Source organism: Hippocampus guttulatus, chromosome 19 (assembly GCF_054856545.1).
Source record: "Hippocampus guttulatus isolate MCC_2025c chromosome 19, RoL_Hgut_1.0, whole genome shotgun sequence".
Lineage (NCBI taxonomy): Eukaryota > Metazoa > Chordata > Actinopteri > Syngnathiformes > Syngnathidae > Hippocampus > Hippocampus guttulatus.
In genome coordinates this window covers 4,133,372-4,160,252 of record NC_141279.1, presented here as the reverse complement: position 1 = coordinate 4,160,252, position 26,881 = coordinate 4,133,372, and the positions used below count along the sequence as shown (strand labels likewise).

General features: G+C 44.0%; 5 protein-coding genes across 5 annotated transcripts; 1 reads left to right on the top strand and 4 right to left on the bottom strand.

The window, feature by feature from the left end:
- Positions 1–1,115: 1,115 nt before the first annotated feature.
- On the bottom strand, positions 1,116–3,161 carry LOC147189619 (uncharacterized). The gene has a single exon (XM_086099246.1). The coding sequence runs from the start codon at positions 3,159–3,161 to the stop codon at positions 1,116–1,118; it is 2,046 nt and encodes a 681-aa protein (XP_085955372.1).
- Positions 3,162–7,785: 4,624 nt separating this feature from the next.
- On the bottom strand, positions 7,786–9,620 carry LOC147189618 (uncharacterized). The gene is made up of 5 exons (XM_086099220.1): positions 9,566–9,620; positions 9,391–9,447; positions 9,237–9,320; positions 8,332–8,741; positions 7,786–7,983 (listed from the first exon to the last, which is right to left on the bottom strand). The coding sequence occupies exons 1-5, from the start codon at positions 9,618–9,620 to the stop codon at positions 7,786–7,788; spliced, it is 804 nt and encodes a 267-aa protein (XP_085955346.1).
- A 1,139-nt stretch (positions 9,621–10,759) lies between these two features.
- Positions 10,760–13,662, bottom strand: LOC147189617 (uncharacterized). The gene is made up of 3 exons (XM_086099245.1): positions 13,488–13,662; positions 11,269–11,352; positions 10,760–11,133 (listed from the first exon to the last, which is right to left on the bottom strand). Exons 1-3 carry the CDS (start codon positions 13,660–13,662, stop codon positions 10,760–10,762), a joined length of 633 nt encoding a protein of 210 aa, XP_085955371.1.
- A 5,491-nt stretch (positions 13,663–19,153) lies between these two features.
- Positions 19,154–22,100, bottom strand: mrpl38 (mitochondrial ribosomal protein L38). The gene is made up of 9 exons (XM_086138742.1): positions 21,965–22,100; positions 21,352–21,540; positions 20,927–21,058; positions 20,547–20,749; positions 20,404–20,476; positions 20,258–20,303; positions 19,757–19,915; positions 19,497–19,633; positions 19,154–19,407 (listed from the first exon to the last, which is right to left on the bottom strand). Exons 1-9 carry the CDS (start codon positions 22,086–22,088, stop codon positions 19,271–19,273), a joined length of 1,200 nt encoding a protein of 399 aa, XP_085994868.1. The 5' UTR covers positions 22,089–22,100; the 3' UTR covers positions 19,154–19,270.
- A 222-nt stretch (positions 22,101–22,322) lies between these two features.
- Positions 22,323–26,591, top strand: trim65 (tripartite motif containing 65). The gene is made up of 8 exons (XM_086138967.1): positions 22,323–22,643; positions 22,729–23,147; positions 23,256–23,351; positions 23,420–23,650; positions 23,806–23,974; positions 24,042–24,131; positions 25,434–25,651; positions 25,750–26,591. Exons 2-8 carry the CDS (start codon positions 22,731–22,733, stop codon positions 26,056–26,058), a joined length of 1,530 nt encoding a protein of 509 aa, XP_085995093.1. The 5' UTR covers positions 22,323–22,643; positions 22,729–22,730; the 3' UTR covers positions 26,059–26,591.
- Positions 26,592–26,881: the final 290 nt, after the last annotated feature.

Genomic DNA, 26,881 nt, shown 5'->3' with positions numbered 1-26,881 from the left:
AGTTGAATTCAGTTTTTTTTCCCCAACTTTTGTTGAGCCAAAGCACCTGTCTTACATTATATCACAGCAAATAAAAATATAAAATATGAGTATTGAAATAATGATCACAGATTAATTTAATCACAAATTTGTGAACTCCGGCTGTATTTTAGTTGAACATAAATTTGATACATTTGCAGAAAGCCGTGACGTTTTGTGCAGTGTTTAAAAAAGCTGCACAGCTGGATTTATTTTACTTTACCTTCTGCCATGCAATAAATTGTATGAACCATAAAGCCAGCACAAAATCATGATGGCTTTTACATGATCTCTATTTGGACAACATGCCAAAATGAGCAAAGGAAATTCATCCGACCATTTTACACACTGAATATCGTCACAGCAGAATCGTTTTTAAGACACAGTAAGAATAATTGTGTCCAGGCACACCGAGAGGTGGCGTGAGTAATGATTTTCAAGGCCCATGATTCACAGTGGCCCAAGAAAATATGTTCAATTGGGAGCGCTGAAGAGATCAGGTCCAAATGGATATTTTTTTCCCCCCCACAGGTTGCCAAATATAGTAGTACTACTCTCAAATCAAAATAGGGAGCCCAGAATTAGCGTTTTAATAAAACAAGAGTCCATCATAGTAAAATTCCTTTGGTATATCGACGTTGAAACCACAATCCAAATAAATATTGGAATACGTACTGTATCTTGAACACTTCTCTGCATTTGTCAAGTCAAGCGAGTCCCTTGGAGGACTGGATTCTTGACCAGTGGTGGAATACAATCTTGTGGGGGTGGGGGCAGTGTTATCCGAGCACCCCATGCAGAATAAAACAAACTCTTAAATGCCCAATTTTATCAGATACAATTTAAGGTTGTGTACCCAGCAGATTAGAATATTTTTAGTGGGTGATGCGCACAGCACTCCGCTTTGAAACGACTAACAGATTTTCGGAAATGTTTTCCACACACCTGTATATTTTTAGTGTACACATTGCTATTTAAAAAAAAATTAATGCAGATAATTCCAAGTTAAATTCTTTATTCCCTCAGACAGTCATTACATTTGGGCACTTGCATGCCTTTTTCAAATCATGCTGCGGCCATTGAAACAACTGTGCACTTCAGATGTCGACTACCACAAAGTCATCGTCCATGCCGTCATTCTGGTAGCCCAGGTTGAGACTATCACTCAAGTGGTTCAACTGCTGGCTCAGGGCGCTCATGCTGTGGTTGGGGTGGTCGGCACTCATGTTGTGGTCAGCACTCATGTTGTGGTTGGGGTGGTGGTCGGCACTCATGCTGTGGTTGGCACTATTGTTGTGGCTGGTCATGTTGTGGTCGGCACTCATGCTGTGGCTGGGGTAGTCGGCGCTCATATTGTGGCTGGGGTGGTGGTCGGCACTCATGCTGTGGCTGGGGTAGTCTGTGCTCATGCTGTGGTTGGGGTGGTTGGCGCTCATGCTGTGGCTGGTCATGTGGTCGGCACTCATGCTGTGGCTGGGGTAGTCTGCGCTCATGCTGTGGTTGACACTATTGTGGCTGGGGTGGTGGTCGGCGCTCATGCTGTGGCTGGGGTAGTCTGCGCTCATGCTGTGGCGGTCGGCGCTCATGCCGTGACTGGGGTAGTCGGCACTCATGCTGTGGTTGACACTATTGTTGTGGCTGGGGTGGTGGTCGGCGCTCATGCTGTGGCTGGGGTAGTCTGCGCTCATGCTGTGGTTGGCACTATTGTTGTGGTCGGCGCTCATGCTGTGGCTGGGGTAGTCTGCGCTCATGCTGTGGTGGTCGGCGCTCATGCCGTGACTGGGGTAGTCGGCACTCATGCTGTGGTTGACACTATTGTTGTGGCTGGGGTGGTGGTCGGCGCTCATGCTGTGGCTGACACTATTGTTGTGGTCGGCGCTCATGCTGTGGCTGGAGTAGTCTGCGCTCATGCTGTGGTTGGCACTATTGTTGTGGTCGGCGCTCATGCTGTGGCTGGGGTAGTCTGCGCTCATGCCGTGACTGGGGTAGTCGGCGCTCATGCTGTGGTTGGCACTATTGTTGTGGCTGGGGTGGTGGTCTGCGCTCATGCCGTGACTGGGGTAGTCGGCACTCATGCTGTGGTTGGCACTATTGTTGTGGCTGGGGTGGTGGTCGGCGCTCATGCTGTGGCTGGGGTAGTCTGCGCTCATGCTGTGGTTGGCACTATTATTGTGGCTGGGGTGGTGGTCGGCGCTCATGCTGTGGCTGGGGTAGTCTGCGCTCATGCTGTGGCGGTCGGTGCTCATGCCGTGACTGGGGTAGTCGGCACTCATGCTGTGGTTGGCACTATTGTTGTGGCTGGGGTGGTGGTCGGCGCTCATGCTGTGGTTGACACTATTGTTGTGGCTGGGGTGGTGGTCGGCGCTCATGCTGTGGCTGGGGTAGTCTGCGCTCATGCTGTGGCGGTCGGCGCTCATGCCGTGACTGGGGTAGTCGCCACTCATGCTGTGGTTGGCACTATTGTTGTGGCTGGGGTAGTCAGCGCTCATGCTGTGGCGGTCGGCGCTCATGCTGTGGCGGTCGGCGCTCATGTTGTGGCTGGAGTAGTCGGCGCTCATGCTGTGGTTGGCACTATTGTTGTGGCTGGGGTGGTGGTCGGCACTCATGCTGTGGCTGGGGTAGTCAGCGCTCATGCCGTGGTCGGCGCTCATGCTGTGGCTGGGGTAGTCGGCACTCATGCTATGGTTGGCACCATTGTTGTGGTCGGCACTCATGCTGTGGCGGTCGGCGCTCATGTTGTGGCTGGGGTAGTCGGCACTATTGTTGTGGTCGGCACTCATGCTGTGGCTGGGGTGGTCGGCACTCATGCTGTGGCTGGGGTGGTCGGCACTCATGCTGTGGCGGTCGGCACTCATGTTGTGGCTGGGGTCGTCGGCGCTCATGCTGTGGTTGGCACTATTGTTGTGGCGGTCGGCGCTCATGCTGTGGCTGGGGTGGTCGGCGCTCATGCTGTGGCTGGGGTGGTCGGCGCTCATGTTGTGGCTGGGGTGGTGGTCGGCGCTCATGCTGTGGCTGGGGTGGTGGTCGGCACTCATGTGGCTGGGCTGGTGGTCGGCACTCATGTGGCTGGTCATGTTGTGGCGGTCAGCGCTCATGCTGTGGTGGTCGGCGCTCATGCTGTGGCTTGGGTGGTCTGCGCTCATCGAGTCATCTCTGGCTGCCACTTCAAATTTACAAAACGATGGCCATTCAGCCAAATTAAGGGACTATATGGATCTCCAACCACATTTAGAACTATTAAAATATGCTTCCACTAGATGGCAAAAGGAACAAAAATCTGTGTCCATCCACGTTGGCAAATGAAGACTGGTATTTAGGCTGTTAATTTATTCAAGTTATGAACCAATTTTAATGCAGTTGAGAAAATGCTCCCTTCAAAGTTTTGTCATTATTACTTGTACAAATCTTTTGATTCAGACTTTTGCCTGAGGCATTCACGTGCGTTTCAGGACATTTCACCTCAATCATAAGGTCCCAGTCAGTCCAAATATTGCTCAAGCCCCACACAAAAGCCAAACCTATCGTAATTTGTCATGTTGCGAATATTGACTTCCAATATCCTCAACACAGATTATCTTCCACCACTGACTCCTTCCGCGGCAGAAATTTAGCTAGATCGCAAGTTATCTCTTAAAAACAGAGCAGAGGCTCCTGGATGCACATCCATATTACCTTACAGATGTCTAAAAATCTGCGGTGGACTCACAGTGGCCCCTCATGGATGAAGTCATAGGACAGCCATCTTGCTTTGTCAATGACAACTTCCAATTGGTTTTCACTAAACACTCCGCTTATCAGTGGTTATTTTACACCATGATCCCTTTTCGGATTAAGAGTCTCAAAGACGCAAGACAAGTGCCCCCGCATAAAGATTGAAGTAATTTGGTCCAGCTTTCACAAAAAGACTCCCATTTTTCCTCACCTTTACTTTTTAGCTTCAGCACAGAATTCCAAGCCTGGAGAAGTTCAAAAGCCTCATCCAGCGAAACATCATTGGAAGACACATCTGGAGCAAACAAAACAAGTCTTATTCTCACAAAAATAAAATAATTGATGACATAATCAATGTTCTTACCCGACACACGTCTCTGTCCAAGCCCAACATCGTATACATCTTGTGTAGCTGGAAAACAAAGCACTCACTTTCACATTTGGAGACTCAAACATTAACATTTTAAATACAAACTTGTGTGCATTTTTTTTTTCTTAAATGTTGACCACTTAAAGAAGAAAAAAAAAATTACCTCTGTCGATCCAGACCGCATGCACCAGAAGAAGCAGGAGCCAAAGAGCAGCCATCTCTGCAGTGACAGTTGTGACAAGGACAGGACGCAAGAGCTCTTATAGCAGCTGACAGCTGGTGCTAATTGGCTCTTATTAGCACCAGGTGCACACAGCTGCATCTGAAGGGGCGGGGGGGGGGGGGGGGGGGGGTGAAAAGTAGCAACATACAAATCTTTGGAACTGATTTTTCAGGTGTCTACACTTTACTTTATCGTGGCAGCTGGTCAATAGAGGGTCCGTGGATGCTGATCAAGCATAGGCCACGACATGACTTTCCTTAAAAAAAAGAAAAATATCGATACTAAAATAAAATAAAAAAATTCAAATATACGTGATGTGTGTTCAATGTGTATCTATTTTTATATAAACAGCACATAGGTGCGGCGGCACGGTGGGTGACTAAGTTAGCGCGCCAGCCTCAAAGTTGCTTTGAATTGGAATTATTCTGTTTTGAACGTCAAAATTCATTCGTAACGTGGTTGTTTCCTGATGCAATACGTCATATGGTACGGCTATGATGCCAACAGTTTCTCGATCAGAATATGAATCTGATTTATTGGCCAAGTATACAACACAAGGAATTTATTGTCCCACTTAGAACCCATTCAGATGAACATAAGACAACCAACATTGGGAGACGGAATGGGAACCCTGGCTGTTAAGTGCTACAAGATCTTAGCTGTGAAATGAAAAACAGTAGGGAAGAGGGGAAGAAATGATTTTTGAGCCTGAGAAAATGACTCTGCACATGCAGCATACATTTAAAGACAGAACTATTTGAGACTTAAGATGTAGTGATCGAGGGGGTTAACACGTCACTACCAGTCAGACAACCTGCACAAGACAGATGCACTCTGTTCATTTTAAGCCATTTACCCATTTTTGGATCACACTTTGCACTTCAATGAAACTTCCCCATTCCAGTGTCTTTGTTCCATCCCTCACAGTGTGACATGCTTTTTAATATGCACTTCAGTGATAGGAGTTTGACTGATGGAGGACAAACACCAGAACTATTCAAAGGAGTTGGAAGGGGAAGTCAATCTTTGTTCATTTTATATTTAGTTTTGCTCGATTAATTGTAATGCAACCCCCCCCCCCCCCCCCCGCACCAAAAAAACACAAGGTAATGAATTTCACCATTTATTTTTCAGACAAGTTTCTGCTCTTCAATCATGTTTCAGGGACAAATTGTACACTTCAAACCATGACATTAAATGCATCATCGTCACGGTCATTCAGGTCAAGGCTCATGCTGCGGTCCGGCTGGTCGGGGTGGAAGGCATCATTCTGGTAGCCCTTGCTCATGCTGCGCCCCGCCTGGTCGAGGCTCATGCTGCGCCCCGCCTGGTCGAGGCTCATGCTGCGCCCCGCCTGGTCGAGGCTCATGCTGCGCCCCGCCTGGTCGAGGTGGACGGCATCATTCTGGTGGCCCTTGCTCATGTTGCGGCCCGACTGGTGGCTGGTCACATTTTCCTGCTGCTGGGTGTTGCTTCCATTGTAGCTTGCTTTATTGATTACAAGATCACATGTTACTTGGCATTCAACTTAAAAGTAGCATCACACTCCTATGCACACGATCATAACTCAAGTAAAAAGTTGGGAAATAGAACCTAAATACTTTGGCTGTCATCTCAACTTTCTCACCTTCTTTCGTGTGGAGCTTTACCACTAAATCCAAAGCTTGGAGAAGTTCCAAAACCCCCTCTAATGAAACATTTTTGTGAGGAGCTGTAGCAATAAATGAAACAAGCATTATCACAAATAGGTTTAACTCATTAATAATGTGCTCACCATGTCCAACTTTTTTCAGACCGGAATTGCCTTCCTCAAGTCTGGAGCCAAGAGGACCACAAAGGCCTGCAGACAAACTCATTTCAGCATTCGAGGGATGCAAACATTCTGACATAAACACAAGATTGTTTGAAAGAAGCATGAACAATTACCCGTATCCAGCATTGACGCTTGCGCTAACACAACCAAGAGCAAAACAGCAGCCATGACTTCCTTGATCAGGTGTGATGACAGCACACCACGTGAGTTATTATAGCAGGACGCAAGCGATCACAAGCTGGGCCTGATTGGCTCTAATTAGCACCAGGTGTACCTCTGCAACCCTCGCTATTCATGAACCCCCCCAAAAAAAATAAAAAATAACAAAGGGCAACACCCTGAACTGGTTGCCAGCCAATCACAGGGCACACACATAGACGAATAACCGTTCACGCTCACAATCACACCTCAGGACAATTTCGAGTGTTCCATTAAACTGCCGTGCATGTTTTTGGAATGTGGGAGGAAACCGGAGTACCCGGAGAAAACCCATGCAGGCACGGGGAGACCATGCAAACTCCACACAGGAAGGCCGGAGTTGGATTTGAACCCTGCACCTCTGCACTTTGAGGCCAACGTGCCAACCACTCTATCACCGCGCCGCCCGATTAATTCATGAACTTAATTTCATATTTCATCTGATATGTTTTTATTTGGTTGACATTCAAATAATTTAATCACTTTAATGCAAGAGTTCAGTTTTTGCCGTACACAGGCTCTTTCCAGTGGTGCCCAAACTATGGCACGTGGGCCGGTTGCGGCCCGCGATGCTGCAAGCTTTTATAGCAACAACCACAGCTGCTGGAGTCTATCCCAGCAGTCTTTGGGCAGGAGGCGGGGAATACCCTGAACTGGTTGCCAGCCAATCGCAGGGCACACAGAGACAAACAACCATCCGCGCTCATAATCACACAGAGGGATGATTTTTCCAATAAATAGCAGTGGCAAATTAAAACTCCCCTGCTGCATAGAAAAACGAACTATTGCTCAAAAATTGTCTACTTTCCCATAGCTCCTATAACCAAAAGCCACAGAACAACCAAAGACATTTGCAGAGCAAAGAGAACAAAAGTAGCTCCTTAAAATACATATTGATGGTTTCAGCAAATTTGCAACCAAAACATCTAAAAACATTTTAAATCAAATATAAATAGCTTTCAGAAATTACTCAAAGACTGTACAGTGAAATTGAGTTTAAAAATGCCTAAAAGATCCGAATCAAAGGGATGGGGTGGTGGGGGGCATAGTTTTAAATCTGGATTTTGAAGCATTTATACTTGGGACCGACTTCTTTTCCGATGGCAGCTTATTTTATTTGCGTGCAGCATTACACCTAAATGCCCCTTCACCATGTTTGCTGTGTAGCCTAGACTCCATTGACCTAAACCTGCAGAGCCCTATTGGTTTATGGGGTTTTTGATATGCAAAGATATAAAATTCATGACAAGTAAAATAATTTCTCTCCAAACACTGAAGGAAAAATAGTTTCCACAATGACTGATCCTTTGACAGCCAGGCGTTGAGACTTTGTCAAGTCGGCGAACTATAGCAGTTTCATTTTTGACAAACTACAGAAAAGGAAAAAAAACCCCCCACAAATCTGTTTGTTTCCGTGCTTTTAATCATTCCCCAGCCATCTGACAGCTCACATCATACATTCACAAGAAGAACATCTGTGGAGTCACCCAAATAGGTGCCGCTCACGTCACCACTCGGGTTGTGACTGATTGTGTTCTCGTTCCGTTGGTTGCTGCTCATGTAGCTCGGCTGTTGGGTGCTGAAGGTAGTGGTCCGTTGGCTGCTGCTGCTACTCATGTTGTGGCTTGGCTTTTGGGCGCTGGTGACCTTCTGTTGTCCTCTGCTCATGTTGTAGCTCTGCTGTTTGGGACTGGAGACATTGTGCTCCTGGCCACTGCTCATGTTACTCTGCAGTTGGACGTCGCTAATGTTGTGGCTCTGCTTTTGGTGCTTGAAGACATGCTGCTGGCCACTGCTCATGTTGTAGCTCTGCTGTTGGGGGCTGAAGACGTGTTGTCCTGTGCTCATGTAGTTGCTCTGCTGGTCATTGCTCATGTTGTAGCTCTGCTGTTGGTGGCTGCTCATGTTGTAGCTCTGCTTTTGGTGGCTGAAGACATGCTGGTGGCCACTGCTCATGTCGCTGCTCATGTTGTAGCTCTGCTGTTGGGGGCTGAAGACTTGTTGTCCTGTGCTCATGTTGTAGCTCTGCTGGTGGGGACTCAAGACATTTTGTTGGTGGCTGCTCACGTTGTAGTTCTGCTTTTGGTGGCTGAAGACATGCTGGTGGCCAGTGCTCATGTTGTAACTCTGCTGTTGGGGGCTGAAGACGTGTTGTCCTGTGCTCATGTTGTAGCTCTGCTGGTCATTGCTCATGTTATGGCTCTGCTGGTGGGGCCTGAAGACAACCTGTTGGTGGCTGCTCATGTTGTAGCGATGGTGTTTGGGACCGAAGACATGGTGCTCATGGCCGCTGCTCATGTCACTATGCAGTTGGATGCCGCTCATGTTGTAGCTTTGCTGTTGGGCGGTCGCATTTTCCTGCTGCTGGGTATTGCTCGCATTGTAGTTTGCTTGGTGATAACGTTGACCTTCACACAAGATCTCACATTAGTTAACGTTCAAATTGAAAAGTAACACTGAAAATTACTAAAGGGTACCAGTGAAGGCATCTTTGTTAACTCTGTGCTAGCAAGACAAAACAAGGCGACAATAAAAATAAATCTTCTGGTTTTAAGCATTTCCACTTAACTCATTCACTCCCAAAGACGTTTTTAAACGTCTTTTCAGACTTGGTCCAGAATTGGCTGGTACTGAATGAGTTAATGGTAAAATGTTAAAGTTTGGCATACCCCCCCCCCCCCCAATTCACAGTGATATAGCTTATGTCATATTTGCTCAACTATGGATTAAAAAAAAAATTCAAAGATACCCATCACCGCCCCAAACATAGGCATCCTTCGCTCAATATATCTACTTTTTGCCATTTTGGGTAAAAAAAAAAAATGCAGTTTAAAAGACTAGTGGCTGGATTTTCTCTCCTTTGCAGGCATCACGTTGGCAACAATTACTCTTCATCTACTCACCTTTATTTTGCAGCTTCAACAGAGAATTCAAAGACTGGAGCACTTCAAAAGCCTTCCTCAGTGAATCATCATCAGGGTAGACGGCTAAAGCAAATGAATCAAATCTTGTAAATCACAAAGCGATTTAATTTCTCACTCTTCTCACCTGACATACCTTTTTTAAGCCCAGCCTTGAATTCATCTTGCTTAACACCAGGAGGAGCACAAAGGCCTGCAAGCACACACATTCATTTCAGCTTCTTGGGACTCAAATAGTTTATCTTTGAAAAGAAATTTGCTTTCCTATTAAAAAAAATAAAATAAGACATCAAAAAAAAAATGCCAGCTACCTCCATCCATCAAGACAGCATACGCCACAACAACCAAGGGCCAACCAGCAGCCATTGCTTCAAGTAACAGTTGTGGAAAGAATGGACATCGCAAGCTTTTATAGCTGTCACGACAACTGCCGCTCATTAGCTCGAATCACCACAGCTGCACCACCGCAACATCTATGACATCATCCTTGCTTGGTATCAATTCAAACCCAAGATAGACCCTTTTGGTTATTGTATGTACTTTATTTTATATTTGAGAGAATTATCAAATGGCTCATGAAACTGGGACAATTTAGAGTGTGCCATCAACATGCCATGCCTATTTTTGCAATGTGGCGAGGAAACTGGAGAACATGCAAACTCCACACGGGAATCGAACCCATCACCTTTTGCACCGTGTCGCCATTATTTTTTGTAAATATTTTGCGATTGGCTGGCGACCAGTCAGGAGTGTTCCTCCCCAAAGTGATCTTGGACGGGCTCAAGCTCACCCACAAACCGAATGACAAGCGTGATAGAACGTAGATGAGCAATTTTTCATGTAAAGTTTTTTTCCTGCTTAATTGGAAAATTAAACGGTTAAAATTAAGTATACACTAATCAATAAATGAACATGAAAATCACCTTCCTAATTTGATGGTTTGATCAGTGTCCAATAGTTTCATGTGTTTGGTTGGATGGATTGAATGGCATGATGCAATTTGAAACAAGTATAGCATACAGGAGACATACTGTATCTGTCTAATAAAACAAAATTTGATACATCCAAGATGGATTTGTAGCTTTTTGATATGTAAAAGCGCAAGCTTTTTAAGTGATGTCCAAAACAACATCAGCAACAGACGGAGCTACAGGATCCCATTCTGATCAGGTCACTGTTCATTTTAAGCTATTGACACTTAGGTTTCCACTTTTAAGATTTTAATTAATGATTTTAATTCGCACGAGTTTTTTTGTTCCACCCTTATGACATAATGTAGCTTTTTGTTAATATGTCCTACTGATGTAACTAAAACACCTTTGAAGAAATTCATTAAGAGGTTGTAGGAAAAGTATTTTGTTCTAGATTTTTTTTAACTCAAGTTTTCCACAGTATTAAATTGTAATGAAAAAAAACCCCCCCACAAGGTAATGAATTTCATTATTTATTTTGCAGACAGATAAACGACCGTTCTTCCATAATGTTTCAGGGACAAACTGCACACTTCAAACCATGACATGAAATGCATCATCTGCCAAGTCGCCATCATTCTGGAAGCGGCTGCTCAGGACAAGATTATCATCACTCATGTAGTCGTAGAGGTCCTCGTTCATATTGAGGCTCAGCTCGTCAGGACTGAAGGAGTCATTCTGGTGGCCCTTGCTCATGTTGTAGCTTGGCTGGTCGTGGCTGAAGGCGTCATTCTGGTAGTCCTTGCTCATGTTGTAGTTCGGGGTGTAGTTCTGGTGGCCCTTGCTCATGTTGTGGCTCGGCTGGTCGTGGCTGAAGGCATCGTTCCGGTGGCCCTTGCTCATGTTGCGGCCCGGCTGGTGACTGGTCACATTTTCCTGCTGCTGGGTGTCGCTTCTATTGTAGCTTGCTTGATTACAAGATCACATGTTACTTGGCATTCAACTTAAAAGTAGCATCACACTCCTATGCACACGATCATAACTCAAGTAAAAAGTTGGGAAATAGAACCTAAATGCTTAAGATGTCACCTCAACTTCCTCACCTTCTTTAGTGTGGAGCTTCACCACCAAATCCAAAGTCTTGAGAAGTTCCAAAACCCCCTCCAATGAAACATCTTTGCGAGGATCTGTTGCAAATGAAACAAGCGTTATCATCAAATAGGTTTAACTCATCTATAATGCGCTCACCTAGTCCAACATTTTTCAGCCCAGAATTGGCTTCTTGTAGTCTGGGGCCAGGAGGACCACAAAGGCCTGCAGACAAACTCATTTCAGCATTCGAGGGATGCAAACATTCTGACATTAACACAAGTTTGGTTTAAAGATGCATTAACAATTACCCGTATCCAGCATTGACGCTTGCGCTAACACAACCAAGAGCAAAACAGTAGCCATGACTTCCTTGATCAGGCGTGAGGCCACCACCCCACGTGAGTTATTATAGCAGGTCGCAAACGGTCGCAAGCTGGGCCCGATTGGCTCTAGTTAGCAGCAGGTGTGCCACCGCAACCTCGCTATCCACCAAATTTGATTTGAATTCATATCAATTGAGGATGACTGATTTCATGTATGTTGCAGTAGTACAACTGTGGTCATTGGAGCCAATTCGCGGCAGCTGTGGTCATTGCTTATAAAAGCTTGCATTGTCTGTTTTTTTTCCCCGTCACAACTGTTTCATGAAGCAATGGCTGCTCTTTGGCTCTTGTTTGTTATGGCGTACGCTGTCTTGATGGATGGAGGTAGATGGGATTTTTTTTTTTTTCTTTGAGAAGTGTTTTGAAAACCAAATTATATTTTCCGAATGTAACGTTTGGGTCCCCAAAAGCGGAAATCAATTTGTGTGCTTGCAGGCTTTTGTGCTCCTGCTGGTGTTAAACAAGATTCGTTCAAGGCTGGGGCTAAAAAAGGTACGTGGTCAGGGGGAGAATGGTGAGCAAATGAAATCCATTTGGTTTATAAGACTTTACAATGGCTGCGTGAGTACGCCTTTGTAGTATTGTATTACTTTTTAATTTGAATGGTAACTAACGTGAGATCTCGTGTGGAGGTCAACATTATGAACAAGCAAGTCGCAATGTGAGCTACAACATGAGCGGTGGCCAGCAGCAGAAAGTCTTCAACCCCCACCAGCAGAGCCACAACATGAGCGGCACCCGACAGCCGAGCTACATGAACGGCCCCCGACAGAACCAGAAGACCATCGATTCCAACCTGAGAGGTGCTGCTCAGGGCTCCAATCTGGGTGACTCAACAGATGTGCTTCTTGTCAATGTATGACGTGAGCTGTCGGATGGCTGCGGAATTATTAAAAGCATGGAAGCAATCCCTTTTTTTTTTTTCTCCATCCTTTCTGTACAGGTAGTTGGTCAAAAGTGAAACTATAGATCGCGGACTTGACAAAGTATCGACACCTCCATAAATACCTAGCCTTCAAAGTATCGGTCATTAATTACAATTTTGTTTTTGGTAGTGTAGTTGGCCAGAATAGCCAGTTGAGGTTTTACTCAAATATTGACAATACTGCATTATGCAGCGTACACCAAATAAAAGGGGGGGGGGGGATGTGTATTGTAGAAAAGGAGTTGTACCCAACTGCAGTTATTGGTTGGTTTAGACTTGAATATTACAAATGTGGTTATATCAAATCTTTTGAAAAAAATGTATATATAAGCCATACAAAGGTAAAGAATTGGATACTAATTTTATGGACCAATCTCAAATATGGAGGATCTTTTGATCCAAAACAAGTTGATCCACAATGCTTCTCATAAGTTCTGGATCATAAGATCTTTCTCCATACTTAAGCAGAGATTGGCCGTGCATAACACTGACGTTACAATTCTTTTGACTGTTCACATTCTTGTATGGCATGTACATATTTTTTTTCAAAGATTTGATGTAACCATGTTTGCAGTAATTTGAATTCTCAAAGAAGCAATACTTGTAGTTTTTGTGCGGTACATAGTTTCTACATTGCATATGCTGCACAATGCTCACGCATTGCAATATTTCTTTAATACATTGTCAGTCCTACTGCTCGACTAAATTATTGAAAGTAAAATTCAAATTAAAAAGCATTGCGCTGAAGTCAGATGGGGGACCCTCCCGATTATGATGTCCCGCTCACACTATTCAATTATGTTGCACCTGTATTACAAATCTGTCAATAGAGTTAAAAACCAAAAGTGGTGAATTCCATCATTTATTATCCCCCCCCAGACAGGAGTGATTAAACTATACAGTTCATATTGCAGCTACAGACTTGGAACCATGACAGACACGTCGTCTGCCATGTCACCATCATCCATTCTGTCATCACTCATGTCATCGAGTCTCCAGTCCACGCTCGCGTTGGTCCCTGGCTGGTCGTGACTCCAGTCCGCACTGGCGTTGGCCCCCGGCTGGTCGTGACTCCAGTCCGCGCTGGCGTTGGCCATTTTCATGTCTTTGGTTGCTTGTTGGCCTTTTTATTTAATTAAAAAAAAACAAAACACATTTTATCCTTCAAGAACAGCACTTTTTTTTCATTAAAATTGGGTTGAATTCCGTAAATTGTTAATTTAAGATTCAATTATTTTAGTTTTGCATTCAATATATGCATTACATTGTCGTGTTGGGCAAAAACCATCCAACTGTTTCCCAAAAACAGCATGATTGTTCAAGCATTAACATTGCACAGAAACGTAAGCCATTTAAAATTAACAAATTTGACACACACAAAAAAAGTTAACAGTATAGTTTTTTTTTTTTTATAAACCATGTTGTGATTGAGGAATTTTTACCCTGGTGTCAGTTATATGTGAATATACACAAAGTTAGGGGCAACGAGGCTAAAAAGCTTGACAACAAACTCACCTTCCTCAGTTTGTAGCTTCACCACCAAACTCACAACCTGAAGAAGTTCAAAAACCCCAAAAGCTGAAACATCATTGGGAGGCTCTGTAGCAAATGAAATAAGAATTTATTATCACATAAGTTGAACTCATCAGTACCGTGTTCACCTTGTCCGACGTTTTTCAGTCTGGAATTGGCTTCCTCTAGTCTGGGGACACAAAGGCCTGCAGACAAACTCATTTCAGCATTCCAGGGACGCAAACATTCTGACATTAACACAAGTTTGATTTAAAGATGCATTAACAATTACCCGTATCCAGCATTGACGCTTGCGCTAACACAACCAAGAGCAAAACGGCAGCCATGACTTCAGTGATCAGGTGTGAGGACAGCGCACCACGCGAGTTCTTATAGCAGTTCGCAAGCGATCACAAGCTGGGCCCGATTGGCTCTACTTAGCACCAGGTGTGCCACTGCAACCTCGCTATTCAGTAAAACACACAAAAAATAAAAAAAGCTAGCAAAAAACATTTAACCATCAATGGTTTGGATTTAAGTCCATGTTGCGATCCCTCTAATTTGAACTTCTGCAAGTAACAAACACTATTACTGTACTTCAGTGTATTTTTCAGCTATCTATACTGGAGTATTTTTTTTTTTAATCATTTAATTTTGACTACTTGAATTCAAATCAGTTCATGACAGACCAGAGTGTCCATCAGGTGTCCATAAGGTGAATGTGTCTTTTTCCATGGTTACCCCATTACGTTTGAGGATGATCGTCTTTGCATCAATTTTACACACCCACCATTTTTTTTCCTCTTATTTCAATATGTATACAGGATCAGACATACTGGATGGTTGAGACTCGAGAACCTTTTTTCTCCCCTCAGAATGCAAGAATAATTTGCTGAATGACTCATTTTTAATGCCAAATTTACCCATTGAGAATCTGCAGTTTAGTGTGTGATAATTTGGGCATTTTTAGTCCAACTGAAGTCACGATTGCAATAATTCAGTGTTCCGTCACTGTGCATAGGCTCCATAACCATCTTAACCAGTGGTCCCCAAAACCAGTACCCACATTCCTGGGCATGGTTGTTGACCACCTCTCCTGGTCTGCAAACACCACCACGGGACAAAGGAAGCCCAGATATGCTTGGAACAAACAAAATTCACTTCATTAGCAGTAAAATAGTTACCACGAAGGAACAACCTCAAATGTAATTGGATACAAAGACTTTGGCACCAGGAATGCAAAGTGAATCCCTGAGATACAGCTTCTTCCCATACTGCAGGGCTTTTTTTTCCTTCCACGCAGAAATTCTGATGCACCCGTCTGATTTTTTTTTTTTAGATAACCTTAGGTTCCCCAGTGTGGGACAAATAAAGTTTAAAAAGTTAAAATTTAAGTTTAGCCTGGACAGCACTGTAGTTTATCCCAAAATAAATAAACAGTACAAGTATCACGGGAAAGAATTTATTGTGACAAAAGTAGTTTCATAAATATTTGAGCTCTTCCATACTTCAAACATCTGTTTGTTCCTGGTACTGGGGGTAGTCCTGGCTCATGGCGTGGTTCTTCTGGCTCAGAGTGTAGGTGTGGTTCTGGCTCATGGTGTGGTTCTTCTGGCTCATGGTGTGGTTCAGGCTCAGAGTGTAGGTGTGGTCCTGGCTCATGGTGTGGTTCTTCGGGTAGTCCTGGCTCATGGCATAGGTGTGGTTCTGGGGGTAGTCCTGGCTCATGGTGTGGTTCCGGTTCTGGGGATGATCCTGGCTCATGGTGTGGTTCTGGGGGTGAACCTGGATCATGGTGTGGTTCTCCTGGCTCATGGTGTGGTTCCGGTTCATGATGTGGTTCTGGCTCATGGTGTGGTTCTTCGGGTAGTTCTGGCTCATGGTGTGGTTCTGGGGGTAGTACTGGCTCATGGTGTGGTTCTGGGGGTGGTCCTGTCTCATGGTCTGGTTTTGGGGGTGGTCCTGGCTCAGAGTGTAGGTGTGGTTCTTCTGGCTCATGTTGTGGTTCTGGGGGTAGTCCTGGCTCATGGCATAGGTGTGGTTCTGGGGGTAGTCCTGGCTCATGGTGTGGTTCTTCTGGCTCATGGTGTGGTTCTGGGGGTAGTACTGGCTCATGGTGTCGTTCTGGGGGTGGTCCTGGCTCATGCTGTTGTTCTGGATGATGGCGTGGTTTTCCTGGCTCATGTTGTGGTTCTGGGGGTGATCCTGGCTCATGGTGTGGTTCGTCTGGCTCATGACGTAGGTGTGGTTCTGGGGGTGGTCCTGGCTCATGGTGTGGTTCGTCTGGCTCATGACGTAGGTGTGGTTCTGGGGGTGGTCCTGGCTCATGGTGTAGGTGTGGTTCTGGATCATGGTGTGATTCTCCTGGCTCATGGTGTGGTTCTGGGGGTAGTCCTGGCTCATGGTGTAGGTGTGGGTCTGGATCATGGTGTGGTTCTGGTTCTTCTGGCTCACGGTGTGGTTCTGGGGGTGGTCCTGGATCATGGTGTGATTCTCCTGGCTCATGGTGTGGTTCTGGGGGTAGTCCTGGCTCATGGTGTAGGTGTGGGTCTGGATCATGGTGTGGTTCTGGTTCTTCTGGCTCACGGTGTGGTTCTGGGGGTGGTCCTGGATCATGGTGAGATTCTCCTGGCTCATGGTGTGGTTCTGGGGGTAGTCCTGGCTCATGGTGTAGGTGTGGGTGTGGATCATGGTGTGGTTCTGGTTCTTCTGGCTCACGGTGTGGTTCTGGGGGTGGTCCTGGCTCATGGTGTGGTTCTGGCTCATTGTGTGATTGTGGGGGTGGTCCTGGCTCATGGCGTAGGTGTGGTTCTGGGGGTTGTCCTTGCTCATGGTGTGGTTCTGGTTCTTCTGGCTCATGGTGTGGTCCTTGCTCATCTTGTGGTGGTCATGGCTGAAGGCATCATTCTGGCGTTCCTTGCTCATGTTGGGGCTGGACGAGTCATCCATCTCATAGCTTGAGTCACCCTTTTGATTGTAGCTCATAGTTTCCTGTTGACTCTTATTGCGGCCCTCACTCATCCGGTCGTGACCGTCTGCCTTCGTTTTGAGCCCTCTGGCCATGTCCAGGTGCAAAGCTTTTCCCAAGCTAAGCGCAGCATCAAGTTCCACTTCGTTTTCCAGTACATCTACATGGCAAGCATTAAAATTATCTTTAAGGAAACAAGGCAAGTTTTTTTTTCCAATGGCACTTCCAAAGTACCGGTAACTGGTTTAGTACAAAGCAGTCAGAATATTTCCCCCCCCATCCTAAAACATGCTGTGGCTCAAATATGGTGTAAAAAAAAAAAAAACTAGAGAAGTCACCTTCTTGGGCCAGCGCAGAATCCAAAGACTTGAGGAGCTCAAAAACACTCCTAAGACTAACGTCAGTGGGAGACACACCTGTTTGTAACAAAACAAGTTTTAACATCAGACTTATTCCATTCATAATGTACTCACTCAGCACCTTTTTTAAGGTCCGCATTAGATTCAGTCTGTCCAGCTGGAAAACATAGGCCTGCAGAAATGAAAGCAACTCATTTCAGGACACAAACACAAACTCTGTTCAAAAGAATCAACTCAAAACAAAAAAAATGTTGCTTACCTGTGTCCATGAGGACAGCTTGTGCCAGAAGAACAAAGAACCACACTGGATCCATCGCTTCAGTGATAGCTAAAGGAAGACAAGCCATATGAGCTTTTATAGGATGTGAAATTAGTGTCCACAGCTGGTGCTCATTTTGCATTGCCGGTACCACCTGTGCAGCAGAGTTCTACAAAAAAAAAATAGAAAAATAAAAAATAAATTAAAAAAATTAAATAAACAAAGCATGTCAACCTCCATTTTTATAGATTCAAATCCATGTTAAGCATTTTGGTTTTTTTGTACATTTGATTGATATAACATTTCATTTAGAAGCCTTTCAATTGAAGAAAATGTCAAAATTGTTCAGGTATTCTTTTCCTGAGCATTTTTGTTTTACATCTTTGTAGTTTTACTCCCTACATTGAAAATAAAAATGGTGGTTGAATTGACTCCATTTTATTTCGTCAAGTGGTTGCGCAAAATAACATCATCTGTATCCAGATCATTTTTTAAAAAATAAATATTCGACTTCAAAATCCGTATCTGGATTCAAATTTTATTTCATGCAACCACTTGATGAAATACATTTGAATAAATGCAGCACATTTTTTCAGTGTCCACTAGAAAACTATATATTACACTCCTTTCTTTATCAAAATAGGGTCATTAGTTTTTTTCAACCTCTATGGATGACAATAGGACATATAAGAGACACAACGTAATCAACACAAACATAATCAAGAACCATCGAGGAACGATGACGCAACCAATTTGGAGACACCGGATATTCCCCATCTTTTGCTTTATTTCTGAGAATTGTGATCCAAATGGGTATTGCGTAAATTCATCTGTATTTTTGCACCAACTTTATCTGTGTATCTGCAGATTTAAGTACAGACCACGAATACATTTGGTACTGCTAATTTTCCCACATTCCGATAACATGGAATTGGATTCGCTGGTTGCCAGTTTGTCCATCTCTGTGATTGTCGGAGTGAATGGTTGTTTGTCTCTTCTGTATGTAGCCTGCGATTAGCTGGCGACCAGTCCTGGGTGAAACTCACCTCTCGCCCAACGCCACCCTGAGACAGGCTACAGCTTTCCCGTACAACTAATGAGGACAAGCTCTGCAGAAAATAGATGGATGATCAATTCCACACAAGTGAGTGTGTGTTTGTACATTAAAATATCTATTTTGTAATCTAGACCACCAAGTGGGACTATTTGATACAGTATGGCGCTGAAAAGAAGCCCCTCGCAAATCTGTATTCATTTATTTTGAGGTTAATATAAACCATATTTATGTATTCACTCCGCATGGAGACAAATTAATATTCTTCTAATTCCTTTCACGGGATGAATACATCAAAAAGTATCTTTTTTTTTTTTTAAACAAAATATAATGGGGCGAAAAAAAATTTGCCACCAGCCCACAGAAACACACTCTTTTCAACTGTGACACAAAATTAGGAGTTGTACCTCAGAAACTTAGGGCTATATCATATTAATCATGATCAAGCACTTTTATTCATGTATTCCTCACTTCCCCAAAGTCACAGAAAAAGGTGGTGAGACGAACAGACATTTGAACATATGTGCTTTGTTTTATTCATATCGCAGCAACATCAGTAGATGCCATAGGTGTGCTCCTTTCCATCTCTATATCTGTCCAGGTAACGTAGCGGTTGTCCGTGGGGGTATTTCACTTGTGGTGGATGGTACACCGGAGGACGGATGAATTCAAACACTGGCTCCCTCATGTCTGTAAATAAAGACATCAGAGATATTTTATTATGAAATCAAACGAACTGCCAAGACGTGTTTTGCATACTGGGGTCGAGTGTTACTCACTGAGGGTGTTGTGAAAGGTGCCGGTGACAGATTCATCCCATTCGCACTGGAAAAACGCCAGACCTGCAGGTGTTATGCTCTCCTGGTGCTTTCTGTAGAAATCCACTGTTTTGAACGTACGGTCTGCCAGCGAATGACTACAAAAAAAATAATGGGAGGCAAAAAAGCTCGACTGTATTTGGCATGTACAGCAACAACCGTGTGACGTCATCGTCCGGCCTGCGGGCGATGCGGGGCAAAAGGTCGTGCGTGTCGCTCACCACGGCGGCGGCCTCAAGTCTTCCTGGAAGTTGATGCGCCCCTCCTGCTTGAAAAGGATGTAAATGTAGCGGTGGCAGCCAGTTCCTTTTGCGGGGAAAGGAGCTAGATAGTGACATAGTTCTTCTCCAGCCTGCACCGCCTCGCCAGGGATGTTCCCACTGGTGAAAAAGGCGTCAGTCAACGTCAGCCACCAGAACGTACAAGGTTATGGCACGATATATAGATTTTTAAGCGTTCTTTTTTTTATTTTTTTTAATGGGTCTTGACAGTAGGCGCCAGCACACTTTCACCACTCTTTGGAAAGCTGCGCTATAGTTGCAGCATTCTAAAAAAGTTGAAATGCATTTATGTAACTGTCAAGTCAAAAACGTGTTGGTTGTTTTTTTTCCCCAGTCCAACTGAATTATTGATCGTTGCAGTATTTTGGCTTTCAGCCTATCAAAGACCCCCGTTATGTTATTAAAAGTCATGTTTTAAACTGTGATCAAATCCTTCCTTACACAAGCCAGTGCAGGTATTCGGCTTCATTATCGAGAAGATGTTCATCTGAAATACACAACGATATATTTGATATTCACTAATAGTGGAGTACGTGTATTGATTAGGACGACAGTAGCTGTATTGAATTGAAAACGGGCAGCCTGACCTGGTGAGGTGAGCAGGAGGGTCCAAAGGGAGCCCTCATCTGCGTTAAAGCTGACCATTGGGGCAGATGCTGTCTGGATGAGAGAATAAAGTAGACATAAAGAAAAAAAAAATTGCAAAAATAAACTTTTCTACTGGTCATACTTCTGTCGGCGTTAGTTGATTCCCATAATGGACGTCACCACTCGTTCCTTGGCTATAGCAGATCCGCAGAGGGATTTGAGGCTGGAAATACGCCTTCGGGAAAAGATCCCTGAAGACCCCATAGTGGTCTGCCAGTCTTCTTATATGAAAAGGACCACTGCTCTTCTCCCACGTTTCCTGCACTCGATCCAAAGATATCTTGACTGGGGCAGAAAAAGAGACAATGGAATTACAACCAAGGTTTCAGAGCAGCCCATCGATTCATCTTTTATATTCCCCAGAATATCGAAGTCAGGTTGATTGCCAGCTAATCGCAGGGCGCATTCAGATGAACATCCATCCCCACTGACACAAATGGAAATCATCTTGACTGAACCTACACGTGCGTAAACGACAGTCCCTCTCCAGTTCGACATTGAGCTTGTTCTCCTTCATCGTCTGCCTCCTCGCCCTCAGCTCATTGGTTCTAGAAGGTCGAGAACGAGGTAGTCCGATGTTCACTCGCGCGGCACCTGACAAAAAACACGGATCACACAATCATGAGGATGAAAGCAGGGTACACAAATCGGTATGTGTGATTTTTAACATCTTGGGCAGGGTATACCCATATCGATAACTGGGCTATATTTGAGCATTTTCTCTCCTTGCAACCAAAATCAGCAAAAGTGATTGTCAGATCTCTCTACATCCTTCTTCTGACTAATTACCATGCGATGCTGTGCGAGGAAAGAGTAACTTTACCTCTTAAAATGGATATGTGTGTACCGTGCCCCATCTTATGGAAGGATACTTCATTATTTCTCACCGTGTTCAGGATCCTCTTTCTCCATCCATCCTTGGTAGGTCTTCCACCAGGCCGGCTTGTTCTTCGCCTCTTCAGCCCGAGTGAAGTAACGGTTGTAGCTACGGTATTTCTCTATGGTGTCAATGTTTTGAACATCAATGTCTTCATTCGGCATCGGACCCAGAGGAGGACGCCGTCGACAGAGGAACGCTGTTATGTGGAAACACACGAATACTGTTAGTGCTGCGCTGTAAGATTTTGTTGGGTAAAATTAATTAAATTGTTCCTTCGACTCTTTGAGTGCGCTCCATGTCATGTAAATCAATTTGCCTTGCACATTTCTACACTACAATGACATCATAGCACCATTTAATCAAGCCAAATGTTGAGACTAAAACAAAGCTCATTCTTGTTTGGATGATTCGTCACTTTAGCTTTAACAAGTAGTCATCGATTATACATATACTGTATATGCAATTGTTTTGATTTCATTTGACTAAGGTCCCTTGAAAACACAGGATGAGCCAATGTGTCCGCAGGGTTTGACCCCACGAAGCATGTAAAATAAAGCACAAACACCAAAAGGCATCCAAACAAAACCCATACAGTATTAGCTAAATGCCATTATCTGTACCTGTTGTGACAAAAGTCATCGCATTGTTGACTCTGAACTCAAACCAATTTCTGAACACACCAGCAGATACTGTTGTGCGCAGCGCCATCTTGACAGAGAATGAATCTACGGTGGCCGAGAGCATAAAATGTCAAATTCACTGGATGGACATTGGATGGACAACGCATTCCGCCGTATTCCTAATACTTCAAATACTCTAACTAATAATAACAATATACATACACATCTACATGGACGCATGCAATTTACATCACATAAATGCTGTGTAAATAGTGAACAGTATTTAATCATCTCTCATGTTTATAGATATAATTGTCAATTTTCCTGATAGCACTTTAAGGTATCATGATGTCGTCACGAGGAAATAGTCAGTTGACGTTGTCATCTGTCTTGATGCGCTGTGAATTTCGCCGAGAGGTGATCAGAATTATTATCGGTCGTTTTTGTTAAACCCATGAGCAACAAATTATAATATCTTTTTGCTATATTTCAGTCTGGGTATTTTGTTCCCTAGCGCCCCGGCTAAGGTTAGCTTCTCTTTGCCACCTGCGCTTGTCTCGTTATGAACTGCTTTGTTGTCGAGACCACCAGATAACTTGCATGAGCAATTTAGAAAGTGCTATCGGGTATTCCTGCTGCTGTGAACCGTTGTGATCATTTCCTACCACATGCACTACAGGTAAGGTAACAGCAATGACTTCCTGACCAACCTCGTTTGTTACATTGTCACGCACACACACATACGATTGATGTTGTTTTTCCAGAGATGGATTCTCAGAGCCAAAACCTGACCTGTGCCATATGTCTCGACATTTTTCGCGTCCCTGTTACCATCCGGTGTGGGCACTCGTTCTGTGAGAAGTGCATCACTACCCATTGGGACACGAAAACCATGTCTGGTCTTAAACCGGACTGCCCCATCTGCAATGAGAAGTTTGCCACCAGGCCCCCTGTCAACCGTAATGTGTCCTTGTCTTTCCTGACTGAAGCTGCGAACAGCAACACCGGGCAATCCCGCAAAGACCCTGGGAAGGAGGAAGGACCCGAGCTTTGTGAACTCCATCTGAAGCCTCTAGTTTATTACTGCAAGCGTGATCAAATGTCTGTGTGCTGCGAGTGTGCCATCAGAGAGTGCAAGAACCATGATATGGATTTGTTGGAGACGGAAAAGAAAAAACAAAAGGTATACACTTGACATTTTCCACCTATGTGTGGTTGTAGTTTGCGCTTACTCTGGCTTCCGTAACTTACTTTGGTATCTTCGTTTGTTGCCTTTTTTTTTTTAATTTAGCTATTATTGGAGGAGAAAAATGCGGAGGTGGCAAAACTCATTGAAGAAACCAAGCAAAGTATTAAAAACCTAACTGAAAATATCAACCAAGCTAAGGTAATGCTTTCATCATCCTTTACGTCAAAGTGGTCTCCCTAAGCTTGTGTTATTTGATCAATATTCAGGAGACGATGGAGCAGACATCCAATCGGGTCACAGCCAAGTTTTCCACCATGATAAAAATACTGGCCGAGCGGCAGGAGGTCACCGAGCGCTTCATGGAGCAGCAGAAAGAGGCGGCCGTCTCTGAGGCAACGGCGCGTCTCTCTGACCTGGAGGAGAGCGTCCAGAAGCTGAGCGCGAGCCAGGTGAAAATCGCAGCTCTCCACAACCTCTCCGATACAGAGCTCATCAAGGTTTGGAATGATTTTTACTCTTTGCTCCCATTTACCGGACCTGTCAGAAAGCATTATCGGTTGTCTCTCGTAGCTATGAGTAAAATGTGTCACCACACTGGCACCTGCTAAATTCGCTATAATGACAACTGGAAATTTCTGATCTCTTCCAATAGGAATCAATGCTCATAGAAGTTCCACACCTCAAGAATATCCCCTCCGACTTAACGCCCCAGCTGCAGGATCGATTAAGTGGCATCACGGAGATCCTGACCCGAATCTCCAAGCTGGTTGTTGAGGACCTCGAAAGAGCTGTCTGCACCGTTGTGGGTCATGACATAGAAGGTAAAACCTAAACATTCAACCGCCCTTCTTCTCTCCTCGTCTTTGCATTCTCACGGCTCTCCACCAGGTTCCCCGCAGGAGAAGAGGCGCATTCTGGCTGTGGTTCCCAATCCGGCTGTCCCGAGCCACCCTGGTGGCAAGGAGGACCTGAGTGCTTGTAAGTTCCTTCTTTTGAATTTGAACTTGGAATGAATGAAATAATAAATTTCTCAAGTGCGGTGAAAATTATGAACGGCGATAGAAATGTGATTGTATTTTCACTGAGGGACGCAGCACTTCTTCACAAAGCCCAATCACACTTTTGCGATGACTGTCATAGAGCACGTGCATGTCGGAATTTCACTTGGGCGGGGAGGCATTCCAGATTCTATTTGTATACAATTCACTCATTTTGTTTGTTTGTTTGTTTGTTTGTTTATTGAACATAAAACATATACAGTAATAATTTGACAGAAAATAAGGTAGATAAAAAAAGTAAAAAGAAAGAAATCAATCTTCATACAACACAGTTATTATGTTCAAGGGAGTAGGAAGAAGTAAAAAACGTATCTAGTCCTACCCCGTTATGTGATTGTATCTAATAAATCATTTTTATATCAATCAGAAAAGAAAAAAGTAAGAAAGAAAGAAGTCTCCATTAAGGCTCATACTTTACCCTTAACCGTGATATTTTTACAACTTTTGGTTTGTATCGGGATTATATACTTCCACACCCTGACACTCTTGTGTCAATTTTCTCTTGTATTCATAACGGATATTTATATACCTTTCTCTATTTATCAACTTAGTTCTGATTTATCATTATATTTAATGTTTTGAATTTATCATTTTAACTCTGATTGATGTAGGTTGTTTGTACTATTTTTTTGAATTTGTTTTTGAACTCAGAAAGCGATTTACTCATTTTCAGGTCCGTTTCGAGATTATTCCACAGATTAACACCTTTGATAGATACACTTCTTTGCTTGATGTTTGTTCTTGTTTTGAGTTTTTTGAATAAGTTGGTACCTCTTAAATCATAGCTGCTTTCTCGAATTTCGAAAAACCTCTGAATGTTTTGGCAGAGCAGGTTATTGTGTGCTTTGTACATTAATTGGGTGATTTTAAAGTCAACCAGGTCATAAAATTTCATCGTATTTAATTTGATAAATAGTGGATTTGTGGGTTCCGTATATTTTGATCTATTAATAATTCGAATTGCTTTTTTTTGTAGGTTGAGAATAGGGAGTGTGTTTGTTTTGCAGGCATTACCCCATATTTCCACACAGTAGGTCATATATGGTAATAATAATGAAGTGTATAATGTGTACAAAGATCTCTTATTTAGCACTTCCTTGGTTTTGTAGAGGAATTCACTCCCAAAGACGTTTTTAAACGTCTTTTCAGACTTGGTCTAGAATTGGCTGGTACTGAATGAGTTAAAAACCGTGCACGAATTTCCCGTCTTCCCTCACACCAGACAGATGCGCTCTGACGTTTGACCCCAGCACAGCCAACGGCCATCTGGTCTTGTCACAAGAGAACCGGAGAGCCGAGCACCTGACTTCAGGTCTGCGTCACGTGGCGGAGCACGCATCTCGTTTTGATTCCACCTGGCAGGTGCTCTGCAGCCAGGGCCTCAAACAAGGCCAGCACTACTGGGAGCTGGAGGTGTCCAAACCGTGGGCCTACCTGGGGGTACATGCTGACATGAGACATACATTTTCGCCTATGATTTGGAATGTGGGCAAGCGCGGTGATGAGAAGTACAACAACATTCTCACTCCCGTTCGCAGGTCACGTATAGCACCATCCCCAGAAAAGAGAAAGGTCGGAGGTGCATGCTGGGTATGAACGAAATGTCGTGGAGCCTGCAGCTGGACGAGAAGCAGCTCAACGCTTGGCACAACAACCGGAAGGAGACCCTGGCTGGTTCTTCTCGACACGGCCGTATCGGCATGCTGTTGGACTACGATGCGGGGACGCTCAGCTTTTACGGGGATGGACACGTCAAGCTGCACGCCTTCCATTGTGCCTTCACCCAGGAGCTCTTCCCTGCTTGCTGGATAGGAGAAGGCGTCAGCATTACGCTGTGCTCAACATGAGTGTTCCAAACTTGTTTTGCTTTTTATTTAAAAATGAGAAATTTGTCTCAATTAACTCATTCAGTACCAGCCAATTCTAGATCAAGTCTGAAAAGAAGTTTAAAAACGTCTTTGGGAGTGAATGAGTTAAATGGAAAAACAATGGGGGGGGGGGGGTAATTTGAGCTCTGCGGCATCAGTCAAAAATGCATAAATACACTGTTAGTGAGCGTTAAATCAAATCATGATTTCCCTCATTTTATGTCCATCCATTTAAGGTTGGCGGAAGCTGAAGCGTATCCCAGTTTTGGCATTCAGTGGGAATTGTCAGCTCTGCGAACCACTACGCTACCAAATTCCCCCATTATGTCAAATAGTCGTCTGATCCCGTCCACTACGGAGTGTTTTGTTTACACATGGAGATTTTTGCTTATATTACGTTACAAAGTGACACGCCGTATTGTCTGTGACATTGCTGCATGAAATTTCCCACGGTTGTGTTGCCCACTTCAATTTTAGCCTCAACTCCCTTTTTAAATTATTTTTTCATTTAAGCCTCGCCTTTTAGCCTTTTTCAAATATGGACAGTAAACCTATTGCACATGCTCATTTGATATTTTTTTTTAAAAATTATTTATGTATTTAAAAAAAAAAACCTTTAAGCCATCCGATGTTGAGAGTTATACGAACCCATTTTACGACTCATTCCGTATGTTGGTTATTTTGTATGTGGATTACTTTTTTTTTTTTTTTAAAGTGTAATGTGACTTGTAGTGTTCTTTGAGACTCGCATCTTTGACTTTCAATCAGTATTTCGGGAACATGCTCAAGTGTGTGATAGAAG